The sequence below is a fragment of the Dermacentor andersoni genome, chromosome 1 (genome assembly GCF_023375885.2).
Source record: "Dermacentor andersoni chromosome 1, qqDerAnde1_hic_scaffold, whole genome shotgun sequence".
NCBI classification, from domain to species: Eukaryota; Metazoa; Arthropoda; class Arachnida; order Ixodida; family Ixodidae; genus Dermacentor; species Dermacentor andersoni.
In genome coordinates this window covers 387,153,899-387,174,828 of record NC_092814.1, presented here as the reverse complement: position 1 = coordinate 387,174,828, position 20,930 = coordinate 387,153,899, and the positions used below count along the sequence as shown (strand labels likewise).

Here is a 20,930-nt window from a genome sequence, read left to right as displayed (position 1 = left end):
TTTCGTTAGGGGTGATTGCACGATGGCTTTGGCCCGGTCTGGGATCGTCTTTGCAACTTTCACGTCCTTCTTTGAACGGTTTTTCAAGCGCTTCACAGTGGCCAATGAAATGCAATGTTCAATGTACACGGCAGCCATACGGTGATTAATTTCTTTTTGGGAAACACCTTCAGCTGACAAAAACCTCACGGCACCACGCTGCTCAACTTCTGGAGCCTCCATTACGTCACGCAACCATCTTCAACCCAGTGTATGAGCGCATTAAAGAACATTTGCCCTCACACCTGCGTGCCACTTTTGTAAATGAGAGACGCCTGCGTGCTACGCGCAGGCCTTGCAGATAATGAACAGAACCATAATTGCGCGGGGTGGGTAGGCTCACTGTCATTTGACTCGCCCTCGTACATCATCAATGCGAAGATGCAATGGAATATACAAATGCGAAGGTACAGCTTGATAACGGGCAAAATATTGCCACTGGGAACCAAGTTCACTGCACGTATACACATAACCTCGCAACAACATATCCAAACATACGTATAAGTCTCCAATAAATCTACGTGTCTAAGAAAAAGTCATGGTATATAATGGGTCAAACAAGGCAAATAAACATGTTCCGTAATCACAGCTTCACAGAATCCTAGATCCCACCCCAATTCCATCCACTCCCCCCGATACATCGCGCGCGACGGAAGGCGGCGCGCTTGCTCCCCGCTTTTCTCCTTTGCGCACAAAAGACTGAGCCACCATGGTCGGCTCACCCATTCCCCCAACCCACCACACGCTTTCACTCCCACATACAGCATGCGGCGCGCGGTCACGATGTTATCGACCTTGGACTTTATGCGGAACATGAGGGCGACGGCGACGGCAGGAAAGCGCCTAGAGTCTCCATATAATTGCTACCGCAATAATATAATAAGAGTATCCGGCAGCTGAAGCGTCCCATGGCCTATTACTTTCTGCAAAATAAGTAACAAAATAGAACTTGCACCATGCGACAATCCGCTGCGCCGCAACGTTTCTTTTTTTTTTCCTTTTTTGGGGTGGGGGAACCGCAATGAAAAAAAAAAACGCAAGGTATGTTGGTCACAATCGAATGCCTACTTTGGGCAACTAATGTGGCTATTAAAGGAATATGGAAGAAAACATGAAACGCTTGGTCCACCAAGAACCATGCGCATTCTACGCGGTAATCTACACCGGCGAGACAAGACTTTCTGGAGAGGTCGCGCTCAAGCGAACGCGGTGCGATCCGTCGAGTCCCCACAGTGATAGCGGCGAGCGACCATTGTTTCTTTTTCTCGTCTGCTAGCTAGAAAGCGTCCAAAACTTTGCCAGGCAAAAATGCACTCGGCCAGAGAAAACCGAACGCGCACCGTAGTGCGCCGCGCTGGGGTCGGGGCAAGACGAAAAAAACGCATGCGCTCTGGCTGGCTCTGGCAGCCCCCGGGTAGGGGAGCGAGAACAAAAAATTGAAGAGACTCACTGTGCCCTCCCGATTAAAAGTCAAAGTAGAAAAAATAAATAAGAACGTAGTTACCTTCGCTGGCTTTAGTGTCTTCACTGGATGATTTGTCGCAGGTGAAAAAAAATGTTGATATTTTTTTATGTGACATCGCGGCACGAATGAACCACCACAAAGCTTCGTCCCATGGGGCCTCACTGCGGGCTTTGTTAACTTGTCTGATAGTGTGTTGATTTGGCTTGTCTCGTTGTATGGCCCGATGTACGACTTCGGAAAAGTTAATGCACATTTGGCATCAACTATTTATGGGCACGTTAAACTTACAAAGGTCCGCAATTGAAAATCTAAAGCACAGGTTTGGAAATGTCAATGCACCTTTCACTTCAAAAGTGACTTTATACGCATAAAGTTTCGGAATTGACATCCACGGCGCTCTGTAGATTCTATAATAGAGTGAAGATTCCGCGGCCTCCGCGAGAGGCCACGGCGAGCCCGTTTGTCATCAAAACGCCATTGAAACTTTGTGCTCGGATGGGGATGCTTGCGTTATGTGACTCCCGGTGCATGGGCGTTGCCGCGAAATCCAACCCAAGTTCGCAATTTTCGTGGTGAAATGGCTTTTCGAGCGTGAAAAAGACGTACTAGACAAAATCCAGAATGATTTCCTGCGCCTGGAGTTGCTTTGGTCGGCGGTGCATGGACAGCACGAAAAAATTTCGGGGGTGGGGGGGGGCTGGAGCCCCATAAGCCCCCCCCCCCTCGCTACGCCCTGACTGTTAGTAAACAGTGATGGCTGAAACTAACACATTTGACGTGATATACGATACAGAGAGGAAGGAAAAATGCAAGTACATCTATACGGTCTTACCTGGTATCGCAATCTCCTTGGAAGTTTGTGTACACCATGTCGTTTCCAGACACCCATACACTTCCTACATCTTCTACGTCACATTCATTTACCACTTCAGCCAAGTACATCGCGCTTTTTTCCCTCGCCATTAACTTTTTTACTTATATGCTCATGCCTGGACACCGAATTAAAGCCTTCAAACAGCAAAACATTTCGGTCACACGTCACATACGACTGTACAGTTTCGTAAAAGTAATGTCTTCCTTGGGCTCTATTGAGTGCGTAAATGAATACAGGTCGCCATAAAATACCGAAAAAGCCAAAGTTTAACGCAACAAACCGGCCACTCTGGAATGAAGTACCTGCTTCTTAAGCGATATCTATAGAATTTAGATATAGCATCAAGAAGCCTCCAGACGGACCCACAGCATGAGACACACAAATATTGAATCTAGCTCGCAAAGATTCCACCATTGGATGTGTTTGTTCTTGGCTCTCAATTTTTGTTTTTGTATACGGCGATCACATCGAAATCATTTTCCTAATCAAACAGTGAAGAAGACACTAGGAATAGGCAAGAATCAGATGTATGCGCTAAGAGACAAAGCCGGCAATATCATTACTAATATGGATAAGGTAGTTCAAGTGGCTAGGAGTTCTATAGAGATTTATGCAGTACCAGCGGCGCCCACGGCAATAATGGAAGAGTGAATAGTCTAGAGGAGTTTGACAACCCATAAGGAACGCCGGAAGAAGTAAAGAAAGCCTTGGTGGCTATTCAAAGGGAGAAGGCAGCTCGAGAGGATCAGGTAACAGCAGATTTGTTGAAGGATGGTGGGCAGATTATTCTATCAAAACTGGCCGCCCTGTATACGCAATGCCTCATGACCTCGAGCGTACCGGAATCTTGGAATAACGCCAACATAATCTTAATCCATAAGAAAGGGGACGCCAAAGACTTCAAAAATTATAGACCACTCAGCTTACTGTCCGTTGACTACGAAGTATTTGCTAAGGTATTCGAAAAAAGAATCAGGAACCTCTTACACTTCTGTCAACCAAAGGACCATGCAGGATTTCGTAAAGGCTACTCAACAATAGAACATATTCACAATATCAATCAGGTGATACATAAATGAGCGGAATATAACAAACAATTATATATAGCTTTCATTGATTAAGAGAAAGCGTTTGGTTCCGTCGAAACCTCGGCAGTCATGGAGGCATTACGGAATCATGGTGTATACGAGCCGTACGTAAAAATACTGAAAGATATCTATAGCGGCTCCACAGCCACCGTAGTCCTCCATAAAGAAAGCAACGAAATCCCAATAAAGAAGGGCGTCAGACAGGGAGATACGATCTCTCCAATGCCATTCAAAGCGTGTTTACAGGAGGTATTTAGAGACCTGGATTGGGAATAATTGGAGATAAGGGTTAATAGACAATACCGTAGTAACTGGTGATTCGCTGATGGTATTAACTCAGGGGACCAATTGCAATGCATGCTCACTGACCTAGACAGGCGAAGCATAAGGGTGGGTCTAAAAATTAATGTGCAGAAAAATTAAGTAATGTTTAACAGTCTCGGAAGAGGTCAGCAGTTTACGATAGGTAGCGAGGCACTGGAAATGGTAAGGGAATAGACCGACTTAGGGCAGGTAGTGACCTCGGATCCGGATCATGAGACTGAAATAATCAGAAGAATAAGAATGGGCTGGAGTGCGTTTTGCAGACATTCCCAGATCACGAACAACAGGTTGCCATTATCCCCCAAGAGAAAAGTGTATAACAGCTGTGTCTTACCAGTACTCATCTTCGGGGCAGAAACCTGGAGGCTTACGAAAAGGGTTCTACTTAAATTGAGGATGACACATCGAGCTATGGAAAGAAGAATGATGGGTTCGACGTTAAGCGATAAGAAGAGAGTAGATTGGGTGAGGGAACAGATGCGAGTTAATGGCATCTTAGTTGTAATCAAGAAAAGGAAATGGGCATAGGCAGGGCATGTAATGAGGAGGGAAGATAACCGATGGTCATTAAGGGTTACGGACTGGATTCCAAGAGAAGGGAAGCGTAGCAGGGGGCGGTAGAAAATTAGGTGGGCGGATGAGATCAAGACGTATGCAGGTTCAACATGGCCACAATTAGCACATCACCGGGGTAGTTGGAGACGTATGGGAGAGGCCTTTGCCCTGCAGTGGGCGTAGCCAGGGTGATGATGATGATGTGTTGTTAAGGAAAGCGACCAACAGAGTAATACGCTTACTTTACACTGTAACTCGTTATGTCTTGGAAGAAGTCTGACCTCTCCGGACAGGTAACTTAATGCATTACCACGTCTGCAGCAGACTTTCCCCTTCACGGGTTACAGAGATAGAGATAGAGAGAAAGGCAAAGGAAAGACAGGGAGGTTAACCAGAGATTATCTCTGGTTGGCTACCCTGTACTGGGGGAGGGGAAAGGGGATGAAATAGGTGAGAAAGAAAGACGGATAAAAAAAAGGAAAAAAAAAAACCTAAGCACACACACGCACGTACACACGAACTATTTCTGTGGGCACTGTCACGCAACCCGCAAAGGCATTCCTAGTCTTACGCAGTGTCACCGTACAGTCCTGGGCCACACAGTGTACTGTCACAATTTGTCAGAAAGTCCCGTGTCTTTCAAGTATCGCAGCAGCGCCTTCATAGCGGATCGCGCTGATGTTCGCGTAGGCCAGGTTCCAAGGATCTTGCTTTCTGTCTTTGGGCGCTTGTCCAGTTTGTCTAAGGTGGCTGAGAGGACAGTTCTTTGTGGGTTAAAACGAGAGCACTGACAAAGAAGATGCTCGATCATTTCGTTGCACCCGCAGAAGTCACACAGTGGGCTGTTGGCCATTCCGATAAGGAAAGAGTAGGCATTACAGGAGTAACATGCTGCCGATCTTGTTGTTCGCCTAGAGTAGCGAATGTGATTTGTGCTAAGTTTTTCCTTTCTTTTCTTTATGTTGCGTTAAACTGCGCCAGCACGTAAGCTCACTCCCTTGTGTTCGCCTAATTACGGCTGGGCGTAGCTCGAAGCATACGTGCATGATTTATTTTCTTTGTCGTTCAGGTCACGCAGCGAAACACCACGGAAACTTTCAAGTTTCAGGCAGCCACACTAGGGGTATGCTCGCCAATTCGGTAACCAGAGTTGTTATTCCACATTTAAATAGCTTGCTCTTCTGCTGCCTGCTTTAGCAAAATTGTTGCTTGTGCTCCACTTGCGTGGCCATATTTCTCGCCTTCGGAGAAACAATTTTCACGAATGCAGTTGTTTAGACTTGAACCTGTATGGTTGAGCTGGCGCGAACAATGATAAAGCACCTATGCTGTTGCAAAATTTTTGCATCTCGAGAGAACATGTGATTTTGTTCATTTTGTGAGACATTCTAATTCATTGTATCAACGGGAAGTAAATTAGGTCCCTCACTGCTGCCTGAAGAAGTGTTCAGCGTAACAATGTTTATTAGGGAGGTCACTACATTCTTCCGAGCATCAAGTGTTTGTCTTGTATTGATGAAGCGTGGTGCCTTTAATACGTATTGCTCACTTTCATCAAGCTTGCCATGCAAGAGCTGCTTTTACCATATGGCAACCAATTTCATAAACTTTACAATGTTGATTTAGTTTCTTTTTCTTTTAGTTTACATCCTCCTAGAACGCTCCTTGAGATAAACCCAGATCGTGACACAAATTCAACAACAAAAGCACGTGGAGACAAGGAGATGCCGACTGGCTATTTTTGTATATAGTGGTTTTTCTACCACAAGCATCTTTTTCCACGTCTCAGAATTCAAGTGAGCAGTATCATAGAACTTATACTCTGTGTTTATTTTCTGCCCCACAGCTCAAGCATGCTGCCATTGTCCAGTGTGGATGGATTATAATTTTCAAACTTTTGCCCCAAATGACTTTTTTTTTTTCTTGTAGAGAAAGTAAACTAGTTTTGAGCAATAAATGAGTTACTTTCTAACGTCTCACCTATTTAACATAGTAGTGTATGCAGGCAGCATGTCTGCTGGTGCAATCGTCACCAATCACTGTTTCAGAATAAGGTGCTTACTCGTGCTTCTATTGCAGCTTATGTGAACCCACAACCTCCGCATTTCGCGAAGGTTGTGGGTTCGGTTGTGGTACCCAAGAAAGTGGATGGGGAAATGGCATCACTGTAGCTCAATTCGTAGAGCATCGCACGCGAAATGCGAAGGTTGTGGGTTCGGTTCCCACCTGCGGGAAGTTGTTTCTTCATCCATTTTAATTTGCTTTAATTTATCGTTTCTTTATTTCATTTATTAAGCACAAGTAATTTCCCCTATGTTGTCCTTGGTGTCATTGTTTGTTGGCTTCTTATCATGTGACTATTAAAAATAGGGCCCCTCGGTTAATCCCCTTCCTTCTCCTTACTGTGCTATAATGTATTTTGTTCAATAACAGAGACAGTGGCTCACTGCGTACTCCTACTTGCGGCCTTATTCTAAGGCCAGCAGAAATCTTGTAAATAAAATAAAAGAAAAAAAAAGAGCTCGCTGTCCACTATTCCTCGTGCGCATATTGTAGGAACCAAAATGTAAAATTAATGCTAAGAAATTTTAGAATAGGCTAAAACACTTTGGTATTACATGGTGCCAATTTATTGTTAGACACAACACATCATTCCATATGAATACTCAGATATAGCTTGGCAATTAGAAATATAAGTATTTAGTGGTGTAGTGCAGCCTAACATCTGACAATTACAATTGTTCATTGTTTTTAAGCTTCACATGCTTTTAGCTCCTGTTGTCGGCGACAATCAAGTGACCTTGAGCCAAAGCCCGAGCCGTTATTCAGGCACTCGAATGAGAACATCCGGGCAAGTTTAGAGAACAAAACGAGATCATCTGGGCAACCAGCCAAAACTTATGAAAGATGTGGTCTCTGGCCCCCAACTCTTTGTACAGGACTGCGTTACATGATCTGGTTACTGCCCGCACAAGTTAAAAAAAAAAATATTGCTTCCGAGTTTTTCCTAATGTGTGTTCACACGATCATTCAAGCTGGAATTTCTAGTACGCTGGAATTTTATTTGTCATTTCCAATAGCGACTTTCAAAAGAGAGGTACAGGGCACCATACATTTGAGTGTCATCTTTTGTCACTGACACAGGGTTGGCTGTTCAACGCCAGCGGTCCGTTAGTTCCGCGGCGCGGGTTTTGCGCCGGCTTGAGAGAAGGCGCCAGGCACCATGACCAATCCGGCAGCGTCCGGTGCGCCACGGATAGCTGTTAGGCCGGGACCACACTTACAATGAGGTTCTGTTCAAAACAGGTTCGTGTGTGGTCAGGTGTGCTGTTGCGAACATGCGCTACACTCATTTGAAGTTTGTGGCCAGTGCCATCTCCAACCAATCTGGTTTGCCGCTGGCCATATGGTTATTATGTACTCTTGATTACGGGAGAGCTATGTCTTTTTTCCTATCGATTAGTCTGCTCTATTTGCTTAGACTCTCTCCCGCATAATTTCTTGGGGCACCGGGACTTCTAATATATTTAAAATATGGGTTAAGTTATTTTCATGTTGGCATGAGCTGTTGCTTCGGTATTATTGCAGCCACCTCTTTCAGTTCGTGTTTCTTTCTTCAATTTGCCTTGCTTCAGACGCAAGATACTGCTAGTTCAATATATTGCAATTTGTTCCTGGTAAAGCAGGAAGACTCTGCAGCAAGGATGATAAAGGAAACTTTTCCATGAGGGTGAAGAAGGAATGTGGCAGGCTCGTTGTTATTGGAAAGGAGAGTTGGCGAATTTACAGAAAGAGTGCTAAAATTGTTGTAACTATGACGGCGTGCACTGTGGTTCCGTGCAATGAAATTATAGAAGCCACTATATTTCACGGAAAAATATGAAGGCCTGTTATTTCGGTGCCATGGAAGGAAATTACAACTGTATTTTTAATGTACCTTCCTGTATATGTGATGGCATGTTTTTGCAGTGCCGTTATATGAAATTAGATGCATCTGTATTTTTTACGCGAAAATAGCGGTGCCTTAATGCATTGCTTTGAAAAGAAATTACGGACGCCGGTACATTTTACGGGAAGTTCTTGGCAGTCGATGATGCCGAGAAAAGTCAAATAAAAACATCTGGGCATTTTTTTCTGCTGTATGTCTGGCCAGCTTCTCAATTCAAGGTACTGCCCTGTGGCTCCTGTTCTCGTGACCATGTTCCCAGTCGAAACGACAGGGACACAGGTAGAAAAAGTTATTGTGGCTGTTCCTGGCTAAGCAACTAAAGCAACTCGCTAGCGCTTCTTTCCCGACTGTCGATTTCTTTGGCGCTTTCCCCACTTGTCGCATTCCGTGGTTTCTCTGTATGAAGAATTGTCCCTTGACATTCAGTTATCTATAGGAGTGATTCCTCAGAGTTGTGAACATGGACCGGGACAACCATACGCACACGTACATAAACTGGCTTAGGTGAACGCGCGTTTGTAGTGAGCGAGTGTTCTTTATCTGCATTCATAATGTTGTACTGCAAAAGCAAAGGGCCATCTGTGCAGGACCTCGCAGACGAGGTGTAACATCTTGAAATGAGCAAGGATGCTCAACGTAGCGCTTCAATTCGCACGCTTGTAAACTACTCGTCTAATTCACAGCCCCTGACTGGGGGATTATGGGGTTAACGGAGCCTTATGACTGAGCTTGATGTGGAAGAGAAGTGCAATAACGGGTTACATCATTCGGTTTCGTAAATTTTGCCAAGAATGAGACTGCCGATTATTTTATGAATGTGTGACTGTTCTATGTATATTACTTACTAGCAAAAGTTCAGTGATATTGTCACAGTCTTAACGTGGGATGAAGAGGACGCTGATAATGGCGTTGGGGACGACGAAGAGTTAGTTTTTTTTTTCATCATGATGTCAGTGTGTAACATGGGGAGAGGAGGACGTTCATGGTGGCCTTGGGGACGACGAAGAAGAGATGAGTTTTTTTTTTTTTTTTTTTGTGGCTCTAGGCTGGTTGGCTCCGTCAGTAAAAGCTATCGGTGAATAGCCGTACGCTTCTTCCTTCCCGTAACATCATTGGTGGAGTTGCTGGGTAATTACTTGCGCAAGACAGAGCTCCGCAATGGACGTAACCTGGTCACCATGTCATCCGAACGAGAGTCTTCAACCGCGGCCCCGTCGTCGCCACCAATGGTCATTTTTGCCCAGTCTCGCGACGCCGGCATGTTTTCCGGGATCGACAACGTTGACGTCGATGTCTGATTGCTGAATTACAAACGGGTCAGCGCCCACAACAGGTGGGATACCACGCTTATGCTCGCTAATATAATATTCTACCTATAGACAATAGCCTGGGTCTGGTTCGAGACACATGAACAAGAGATTACAAGTTGGGACCAGTGCAAAAAGAAGCTTAGAGATTTGTTCGGCAAGCCCGTCGGCCGCCAACGTGCTACAAAGAAGGACCTAGGGACCCGTGCAGAAACGTCCACTGAGTCTTACGTGGCGTACATCCAGGACGTCCTCGCTCTTTGCCACAAAGTGGATACTAATATGGCAGAGGCAGACAAGGTCAGCCACGTTCTAAAAGGCATCGCGGACGACACGTTTAACCTGCTTGTTTACAACAATATAACAACGGTCAATGATATCAATAACGAATGTTGCCACTTTTAAGATGCGAAAAGCCGTCGCATAGTTCAGCAGTTTCCGCGTCCACCCAATACCGCAGCTTCATCGACGTGCGAAGACATTTGTCTACCGCGGGAGCGCACCTCCTCCGAGAACGTCATACGTATCGTCCGGCGAGAAATCCAAGCAGCGTCTCCTGCCACGCCAGTGACGCAGTGCTTTGACGATTCTTGGTCGCTCGTGTCTGTCATTCCGTCGGTCATTCGCCACGTACTTGCCAATGTAGGTCTTCCGTCCATCTCCTCCGCCAGCCAGCCTGGCTTTGCTTCGTCTGCTGGGTCGGCCCCTGTTCACCGGAGCCAATACGGTCAAAATTCGAGACATCGCAACCCAGCTGAATGGCGGACACATGATGATAGACTCATCTGCTTTTATTGTGGATGTGTGGGCCACATCTCTTGCCAGTGACGAAGTTTCTGGCCAGCCCACTCCCGACCAAGCTTCCCCACCTACCACCGCTCTCCGCGGAATCCTCACCCACCTGAACTGTCCACCGAGGTTGAAGCCTCGCCTGAAACCGCTCGAGCCACTGGTACTGGCCGCTCGCCATTACCACACAGTCTCTGCTCCCATTCGCCCCAGCTGCGTCGCTCCCCGTCCCGAGCTTACCGTTGCCACTCTCCGACGGGAAACTAACTGGGGCAGCTCCTGGAGGTGACGCTGCTCTTGCAACCCGGCCTGAAATTCTTCTGCTGACCCTGCCTACTTATCGCAACCTTATGTACGTGGACGTGGATGGCTTACCCGTTACAGCATTCATCGACACTGTAGCGCGAAATTCCATCATGAGTGCGGAGCTTCGAACGCGCTTGAAGAAAGTACTTACTCCTGCTCTGATTCGACTGCTCCACGTCGCCGACGGTGGACCTCCGGCTGTGCCTAGAATGTGTACTGCACGCGTGAGTGTCGCTGGCTGCCACACGTCCGTTTTGTTTAGTGTGCTCGAACGTTGCCCTCATGATGTTATCCTCGGACTCGACTTTTTGACCGTCTAGTCTGCTCTGATGGAATGTTCAGCCGGTGTTGTGCAACTTGACCTACCCCTTCCCGTTGTGCCTGACGCAGACTATGTCCTTACTCCCGCGACTTCAGTCCTGCTTTCTCACAATGTCTCCTTCCCGCACACCATCTTTTCTGTAGCGGACAATCAGACATGTCTGCCGATCCTAAATTTCGGACAGCGCCCCCAAGTACTTCCTCGAGACATGTCCCTTGCCACGTTGTCACCATTGCACGAGCGCCACATATCCGTTCTATCGGTTGCGCCGTCTTCGACCAGTACTTATTCAGCGCCTTCTGCATCTGCCCGACCCGAGGACTTTACAAAGATGATTGCACCGGACCTCTGAAGCCAACAAGCCGCAGAGCTCTGTGGACTCCTCGAGTCGTACTAACGATTGCCTTTTGGGTCAAACTACGGTCGTGAAGCATCGTATAAATACCGGCGATGCAACGCCTGTTCGCCGACGCCCCTACCGGGTGTCGCCCTCTGAGGGACAAGTTATCCTGGGCGAGGTTGCAAAATGCTTGCCAAAGGGATTATTGAACACTCTTCCATCCCGTAGGTATCCCTTGTTGTTCTCGTCAAAAGGAAGGATAGCAGCTGGCAATTCTGCGTTGACTATCGTCATCTAAACACGATCACCAAGAAAGATGTATATCCACTTCCCCGCATTGACGATGCTCTGGATTGTCACCAAGGTGCCACTTATTTTTCATCGATAGACCTTCGCTCTAGATATTGGGAAATAGCCGCGGATGAACTGGACAGCGAAAAACCCGCATTCGTCACTCCAGACGGCCTATATCAGTTCAGGGTAATGCCTTGTGACTAGTGCAATGCCCCGGCAACCTTTGAACGGATGATGGACATGCTCTTGAGTGGCTTGAAGTGGCCCATCTTTTTGTGCTACTTGGTTGACGACATCGTATTGTCTTCAACTTTTGCGACCCATCTTGAAAGACTTTCATTTGTTCTTTTTATTTTTCGCGCCACTGGCTTGCAGCTGAATTCGTTCAAGTGTCACTTTGGTCACCGCCAAATTACCATGCTAGGACATCTCTTCGATTCGTCAGGCATTCGCTCTGACTCCGCTAAGTTACCCTTACCAACATGTGCGAAAGTTGTTCGTTGCTTTCTTAGCCTTTGCTGTTACTTCCGTAGGTTTGTGGAAAATTTCACCCATCCTGCACGTCCCCTTGACCGACGTCCCCAAGAAAGAGTTCCTTTCTGCTGGTGTTCTGAACAAGTGTCTGGTTTCTCAGACCTTATCACGCTGCTCGCCATACCACCGGTTCTCGCCCATTTTGTCACCTCCGCTCCGACAGAAATCCGTACTGACGTCAGTGGCTACGGCGTCGGCGCAATTTTAGCTCTACGCCAATGTGGGCACTACCACGTTATCGCCTACGCCAGCGGCCTCCTTTCTCCCGCCGAGCGCAATTACTGGAGTACCGAGCGCGAGTGTCCCGCCCTCATTTGGGCGGCGGGCAAGTTCCAACCCTACAAATACAACCCAACCCTACTGTGGTCTACGAGTCGGGTCGTCTACATCAGGACCCCGACTGCCTGTCTCGCCATCCCGTCGATGCACCGGCCGGTTTAGTGGATGTCGCACCAATTTACGTTCTTTCGCTCTTCGCTTTGATAGACATTGGTGCTGAACAACGACGCGATGAATCGTAACGGCAGCTTATCGAACACCTGCTCCTGATCCGTCTGACCCATCCCTTCACACGTTCGTGCTACAGAATGACACGTTGTATCGCCGCAACATACCCCCCGACGGGCCCGAGCTCCTAACCGTCATTCCGTCTCATCTTCGACAGACTATACTCCAGCAACTGCAAGGCGTTCCCACCGCTGGACACCTTGGCGTCTCTCGGACCTATACCGAATTCGGCAACGGTGTTTCTGGCCCCATCTCCAGTGCTCTGCCCGGCGCTATGTTGCCGCGTGAGGTCGTGTCAACACCGGAGAAGACCAGCTGTGCATCCGGATGGTCTGCTGCAGTCTTTGGATATACCGACCGACCCTTTTTTTGCGTTGACGCTGATTTTTGAGGACCATTTCCTACTTTAAGTGACGAAAATGGGTGGATTGCCGTCGCTACGGACTATACAGCCCGCTGTGCCATTACTAGAGCCCTAACGACCAGCTGCACTACAGACGTCGCTGACTTCCTGCTTCACGACGTTATCTTATACCACGGTGCACCTTGTCAACTTCCCACCGATAGCGAAAGCTGCTTTCTTGCCGAAATCATAGACGACTTACTTCGATCATCTGCATCTAAACACAAGCTTACTACCGCTTACCATCCTCAAACGAACGGTCTTACCGAACGCCTGAACCGCACATTAACAGACATGCTAGCGATGCATGCTTCTTCCGATCATCGTGACTGGGATACTGCTCTACCATTTGTCACGTTCGCCTACAATTCCTCGCGCCACGACAGAGCTGGCTATTCCCCCTTCTATCTCCTCTTCGGCCACGAGTCGACTTTGCCTTTCGAGACACTCCTCTCGACCGCACTCGACTCGCCGACAGAGTAAACTTAGGATGTCGTATCTACAGCGACCCAAGCACGCCAGATTGCCCGCATTCGTGCTTCTGCATCACATACACGATAGAAGTGCCGTTACGGCCAGTGCCATCACGACGTGGAGTACGAACCAGGTGCTCTTGTGCTAGTTCGGTCTCCAACTCGGCGTGTTGGTCTTTCGGAGAAACTGCTGTCGCGATACTATAGCCCTTACCGCATCCGTCGCCAGGTGACCCCTGTCATATATGAAGTCTCCCCATTAGATGCCACTGTGCCTTTACCTCTCTCTCACATAATCCACATCAGCTGTCTCAATGACAGATGAGCCGCGCCAATAAGGTGCATTTTTCTGACGGGGTTGATGTCACAGTCTGTAACGTGGGAAGAAAAGGACGCTGATGGTGGCCTTGGGGACGACAAAGAAGAGTTGAGATTTTTCCACGGCTCCAGGCAGGTTGGCTCCGCAATTAAAAGCTATCTGTCAATAACCGTACGCTTCTTCCTTCACATAACAATATCATCACGTTCAAGCCGCTTTCATCAGCATGAAATAAACAGAACGGTTTCGGTAAGAGGTCGGCCGGTCTAAGCATGGAGGAGAGCGCAATCATGTACATACAAATAAGCACTGCAGTATGCCTTATAAAAATACCACCGCAATATGTAACTATAGAATGTCAATTAAATCAGTAAACGTGACGTTTAATTGACAGCTGTGGGATGCTTTGGACACGTCTTCAACCGCAAGTACTTGCAACTCCCTTTTTTTCGCAATCATAATTTCTCCAAATGATACGTGCGGAGAAGTTTGCTTTATCTGTTTCTGGCTCAGCTTCTTGCATCATTCGTAAGATGTACCCGTAACAAATCATGAAACAGTCCACAGGTGTTGCTTAATAAAATCACGGCCTTCGTTCTCCGTCCGCTGACACTCTTTCAACGGATTCCTCCTCTTCAGTAGTTTTCATGCAAAGGAATTCTTCGTTCAGCTTGTCCAAGTCAATCGCCTTCATTTCTGTGTCATTCTTTATGCTGCATGATAAGACGAATCTCGGTTAGCATCCAGAAATAAATCGTGACCTACTGGCTTCGCCGACACTCAGCGAATTTCGCACATGCAACAAAATCTATGTTCTAAAATTACAAAACACAACAGACGACAGCCAACACAAAAGCTCGAAGGCAGGCAGGCACTCGAGAAATGACTGGCTGTAAGAAGTCGCAGCTAGTGACCAACTCCGATGCCCTGTGTTGAAATACATGGAAAACATAAACGCTTTTTGAAATAAGTAGCGGACCGCCTTAAACAAAATTTTTGCCATTTGAGAGAAAATGTCGTATTCTTTAGCGACTGCAGCCAGTAAAGCTTTAATTTGCTACCTTGCATTTTTCGAATTCCGAAACCTTGCTAAGTTTCTAAAATATCCAAGCACGAATTTTACAAATACCCAACTCTTCACCACAAATAGATATTGCAATTCTCATGCAATATAAAGCAGGTAAACTTGTATGAATTCGAAGCTTACATAGAATTGTGACAATGCTTTCACGATGTTACGAGGAATTTGCGATAGTCTTATTGAATAATTAGCAGCATATTGGAAAGCGGTTTAGAATGCATCGATTTTATCCACTTTAGATGTCTTAGTAGGTGGAGTTTACATATTTGTGATATCATTAACTATTATTAAGTGGCAGAGTTGAAAAAAATGGTACCAATGTTATTTGCGAGTTTTAAAATTTTACCAGTTTTCGTAAAGAAATTGATCGCCTAAAAAATAGACAGCTCTGCCTTTTGCAGTCACCAGATTAAATTTTCTTTGAATAAAGGAAACATAATCAAAATCAGTGCAGTTGTTGCCTGGAAAAATGGTTTCGTCGTTTCCATGTGTTTAGATTGGAGCTTCTAAGTTAAAGCTTTCCCTTATTCTACTACAAAACATCCCTCCATTCTGTAGACAACCGCACGACGAAATTGATTTCTCGTAAAACTCCTGTTCCATAGTACCTCATGCAAGGGCCGGTGAATTCTTTCTGGAAATGATTCCTTTGCTAGCATCCCCGCAATGCAGCGACCTAAGCGATGCTCATACCGTAAGCTCAGTAGACCACATTCATCATAGTATTCCGGGCAATGAACAAGTGCGGCCAAAAACGGCTGTGCCATCACTAATGTGTCTACCGTGTAGTTTCCTTGTGGCACGTACAAGTCACACTTTATCTTACCTTCTTCTCTTGACATCATCCACAGTGTCGGGAAGCGTCATCTTGAAAGTTTCTGGTAGCATAAGGGCCAGCAGAACAGACAGCACACAGACGACGCAGTCCACTGCTTTGGGAGCCCAAGGCCCTATTATAACAGCCTGGAATTCATAGAACATTGTCAGTATCGTCATTAAATAATTTTATATGCGGTAACCATTTAGTCTCCATCGTATTAGTCCACGAAAAAAAATCTTTGTAAACTTACGGGCGTTTTTACTATTTTCTAATAGTCATCATGAAGTTGAATAGCCCCTAAAGGAAAAAGTCAAAAACCAAATAGGGCCATTCCTGCATCTTTCTTCCGTCCTTGTCATAAAACCTGCAATACAAGGAAGCAGCTGCCTTATTCCGCAGAGTTCCAGTTTTGCTCTTCTTTGCCTTAGCATTGGCACTAAATATTCTGTCATTGATCTTCAGGAAACATGAACGCATGATTTTTCGGCCCCGATTTGTAATTGCTCCAGCAATTGGGCACGCAGAACTTATTATACATATCCTGGCATGAACGTAATCCACATTACGCGGCAATGAAGGCTTGCCGGACATACAACCGCAATCGCAGCCCAAGCGCAGAGACTACATGCACGGTTCACGTCCACAAAAAAGTGCGCTCGGAAGAATGTCGCAGCATGCCAGGACTTTTCTAACCCCGAAGCTATCCAAGGAGCGGAAGGGTTCCCTGAACTGATCGAATTGTTATCACCGTCATCCCCACTCGGCCTTCCGCGTCTCATTTTCAACGCAGGTGTGCTGCTCGTAGCTTCGTAGCACGCTGCACGGAACTTCTATGTCGGCCTCTTTTGGGTTACGTAGCTCAAGCGGAGAGGGTACAGCCAGAAGGCCTTAGGATCTCTAGAGGCTGTTGTCTTGGCCACCTTCTCTTCTTAATCTACATTAATGATCTCGCTAATGATATATCTTCTAACATACACCTATTTGCGGATGACTGTGTTATTTACCGACCCATTAACAATAGCTCAGACATCCTTGTCCTACAGCGTGACTTGCAAACAGTTGAAAAAAGGTGTAAGACATGATTATTGTCGTTAAATGTAAATCAAACCTCATTATTCTCTTTCCATCGTCGGCATTCTTATGTAGCACCCTCATATCTCTTTGGTAACTGAATAATTTCATCTGTGACATGTTATAAATACCTAGGGCTCATTTTAGCGCACGACCTTTAATGGTCCTCTCACATGGCTAAAATAATTAACGAGGCTAACCACACCTTAGACTTTCTCCAGCGAAATCTGAAATTTGCCCCTTCTTCGGTAAAAACTCTTGCCTAGAAATCTGTGGTAAGGCCCAAACTTGAATACGCAGGCTCACTTTGGGACCCTCATCATACTAATCTTTCTAACTTGCTTTAATCTGTCGAAACTCGCGCAGCCCGGTTTATCTTCCATGACTATTCTTCATATGCTAGTGTCACTGCGCTAAAATCTAATGCGAATCTTTCTAGTCTAGAAACGAAACGTCAAGTCTCCACACTCATTCTATATCACATGTTTTATTATGCCCCGATTGGTAACAGCCTCATTTCGCCCGCTCACCGCCATTCATACCGAACTAATCATTCAAAGTCAGTGTACCCCCCGCATGCGCCCACATCATCCACATCTGCATTCGTTTTTCACACGTACAGCGAGAGACTGGAATGATCTGCCTGAAGAAGCGGCGGACCACTCCAGTGCGACTGAGTTCCAGACTGCCATCGAACAGCTTCTTTGAAGCTGCCCACCCCTCATGTAAAACCCCTCTCCAGGGGCATTTGAGGAATAAATAAATAAAAAAAATAGATAAAGGAGCACTTCCTTGCATCGTGTTGTCTTCTTCGATATCTAGTGCCCTAACTTGGGTTGTTTGATCAAGTGCAGTTTATTGGATACCTGGGAATCCCGCTGTTTCTGCCAGTGCTTCTTGAGCTTGTCACGTAAGTGTGGTTTAAGGTCCATGGCTGAAAGGGGTATGTTTGTGGCGGTGGCGGTAAAAGGAACTGAGGTAGCGTTTTCGTCGGCAGCTTCGTTGCCATTTATGCAACTGTGCCCAGGCACCCAGCAAGTGATGCTGACTTGTTTATCGATATAAGCAGAGCAAAGCAATGCATATAGTTAGTTGAAAAAATTGTCTTACGTTTTGGTAAACTCATTAGGGCTCGGACTATACTCAACGAGTCCGTTAAACACAATAGCCCTAGTGAGATTTGTTTTCTAATATGTTTAACTACAGAGAGGATCACGTATGCTTCCGCCATAAAAATGCTGGTATACGGATTCAGTGTGGCGGATATTAAAAACGATGGCCCTAGAGCTGCGTATGCAACGCCAGGAGAAGACTTCCAAGCATCTGTGTAAAATTCAGCACAGTAACACTGCTCCTTAAGTTCAAGAAAATGCGAGTGTATATGTGCCTCAGGTGCTCATCTTGATATTTCTAAGGAAGAGATGTCACGCTGGATAGTCTGCCACTGCCAGGGCGGTGGGAGCCGAGTAGGAGCCATTAGGACATTCTCTAGAAGAGGGACTTTCGTTTCTTCCGATAGCGCTTCCGAGCGGAGTGACAGAGGAGGCCGGGTGGCTGGGCAATCACGGAATAGCCTGGCCGCGGACAAGTCTTGAATAGTTGATTGGCATGGATGATCTACAGCTGATTTTAATTTCAAGGCATACGAAAAGCTTAATTATGTCCATAGAACTATAGAGACCATTCATTAGATTCGATGTAGAGGCTTTGCACAGGACTTGTCCTGAAGGCGCCTGTAGCAAGGCGGATGCCTAAGTGGTGGATAGGATCTAGCATTTTCAGAGCACTAGGCCTAGCAGAATTATAGACTATTGCTCCGTAGTCAAGGCGTGACCGTAATAGGCTTTTATACAAGCTAATTAGGCATCTCCTGTCGCTGCCCCAGGTAGTGCGTGACAAGAGCTGCAGTAGGTACATAGTCTTAAAGCACCCTGCTCTAAGATACTTTAGGTGCGTGATAAAATTTAACTTGAAGTCTAAGATGATACCTAAAGGTTTATGTTCACCGCTCACAGAGAGCGGTTCTCCATTGAGAACTATTACGGGGTCTGGCAGTATACCTCTCTTGTTAGAGAACAGGACGCACGTACTTTTTTGGGCGCTTAGTTTAAAACCGTTCTCGTCTGCCCATTTATACAATTTATTTAGCCTAAGCTGTACTTGTCGGTTGCAGACGCTTATATTACATGATTTATAGTCTATCTGGATGTCATCCACATTTGAAGAATAAAACATAGTACGTGGTATGATAGTGTGGATCGAATTCATTTTAACAATAAAAAGAGTGCAGCTCAGCACACTACCTTGTGTAATACCAGCCTCTTGCGTAAAACGAGGAGACAGAACGTTAGCAACTCTAACATGGAACGTGCAATGGGAGAGGTAACCCTTAATCACATTCACTAAGTTGCCTCGGAATCTCATTGCAGACAGATCACGGAAGATTCCAAAGCGCCAAGTTGTGCCGTACGCCTTTTCCATATCTGAAAGCACTGACAATAAAAACTGTTTGTGGACAAAAGCTTCCCGGATTTGTGCCTGAATACGTATCACATGGTCAGTGGTTGATTGACCCTCGCGAAAGCCGCACTGGTATGGGTCAAGCAGTTTCAAAAAAAAAAAATTATGGGGTTTTACGTGCCAAAACCACTTTCTGATTATGAGGCACGCCGTAGTGGGGAACTCAGGAAATTTATACCACCTGGGGTTCTATAACGTGCACCTAAATCTAAGTACACGGGTGTTTTCGCATTTCGCCCCCATCGAAATGTGGCCGCCATGGCCGGGATTCGATCCCGCGACCTCGTGCTCAGCAGCCCAACACCATAGCGTCAAGCAGTTTGTTCGATGCTAGGAAATGTAGTAGGTGGCGGTTTTCATTTTTTCGAAGACCTTGCAGAGGCAGCTTGTTAGTGCTATAGGCCGGTGACTCGAAACCGACGATGGATCGTTGCCCTCTTTCAGAATAGTAATCATAATGATCCTTTTCCAGGCAGACGGGGCCTCGCCAGAAGACCATACATCGTTGTACAGAGAAAGGAGGGTATTTTGTGTTTCAGAGGGCTGGTGCTTTAATATTTCATATATTATACGGCAAGATTCTGGGGCAGATTTATCGCAGCTGTTTACTAATGCCTGTAGCTCAGCTAAACAGTATGGCTCATTATATGCCTCGTATATTTTCCATTTTCCTTCCAGCTTCTGTCCTTCTATTCTGACTTTCGATCGTTTAAATGTTCCAGGATAGTGCGCTGAGCTGAACGCATGTTCAGAATGTGCGCCCAGGAACTTCCCTTGGTCTTCCAAGCTATCGCCCTGCGTGTTTACTAAAGGGAGTGAATGTGTTTGTCGCCCTCTTGCCTCATTCACCTGATTTCAGACTTTGGCCTCATCTGCATACGAGTTGATACCAGATAAAAACTTCTGCCAACTCTCTCTTCTGGCCTGTCGGCGCATTTTCCTGCCTTGTGACTTTATCTTCTTAACATTTATAATATTCTCCATGGCGTAGCTTGTAGCAACCCCCACGTTTTGTTGTTTCCTACGAGCATTCCCACATTCGTTGTTCTACCACGAGACGCAGCGTTTGCATGCCGCACCATTTACTTCATATATGCATTTAGAAGAGGTATCAATTATGAAGGTGGTAAAATACTCCACAGCAACATTAATTCATAACGAAGACATGTTAGCCCATGAGATACCAATAATATGAGTTGAAAACTTCTCCAGTCGACTATACCAGCCTTCCACCGAGGAGCCTGTGGCGGAGATTCGTTTTCTTTGGATGTTCTCACTAGCATGGGGAAGTGGTCGCTCCCGTAAGGATTTTCGGTATTTTCCCATTTAAGTTGAGGTAATTTAGAAGCAGAAACTATACTAAGATCACTACAAGAAAAGGTTCTATTTGCGAGACAGTAATGTGTAGGTTCGTTCTTATTCAGGAGACACGCACCAGATGACAAAAGAAAGTCTTACAAGACCAGCTCGCGCATTTGTACGAGAGTCGTCCCACAGGCTGCTGTGGGGATTGAAATCGACAAGAACGAGATTAGGTCCCGGCAATTCAT

General features: G+C 46.1%; 1 protein-coding gene across 2 annotated transcripts in view; it reads right to left on the bottom strand.

Moving 5' to 3' along the window:
- Positions 1-14,250: 14,250 nt before the first annotated feature.
- Positions 14,251-20,930, bottom strand: part of LOC126518730 (organic cation transporter protein-like) — a 210,737-nt gene continuing 204,057 nt past the window's right edge. For both annotated transcript variants that reach the window (XM_050168498.2, XM_055064968.1), the window contains exons 12-13: positions 15,796-15,932; positions 14,251-14,601 (exon numbers count right to left, since the gene is read on the bottom strand). In XM_050168498.2, coding sequence (XP_050024455.1) covers positions 14,472-14,601; positions 15,796-15,932 — 267 coding nt within the window. In that variant the 3' untranslated portion in view covers positions 14,251-14,471. The remainder of the gene's footprint in view (positions 14,602-15,795; positions 15,933-20,930) is intronic.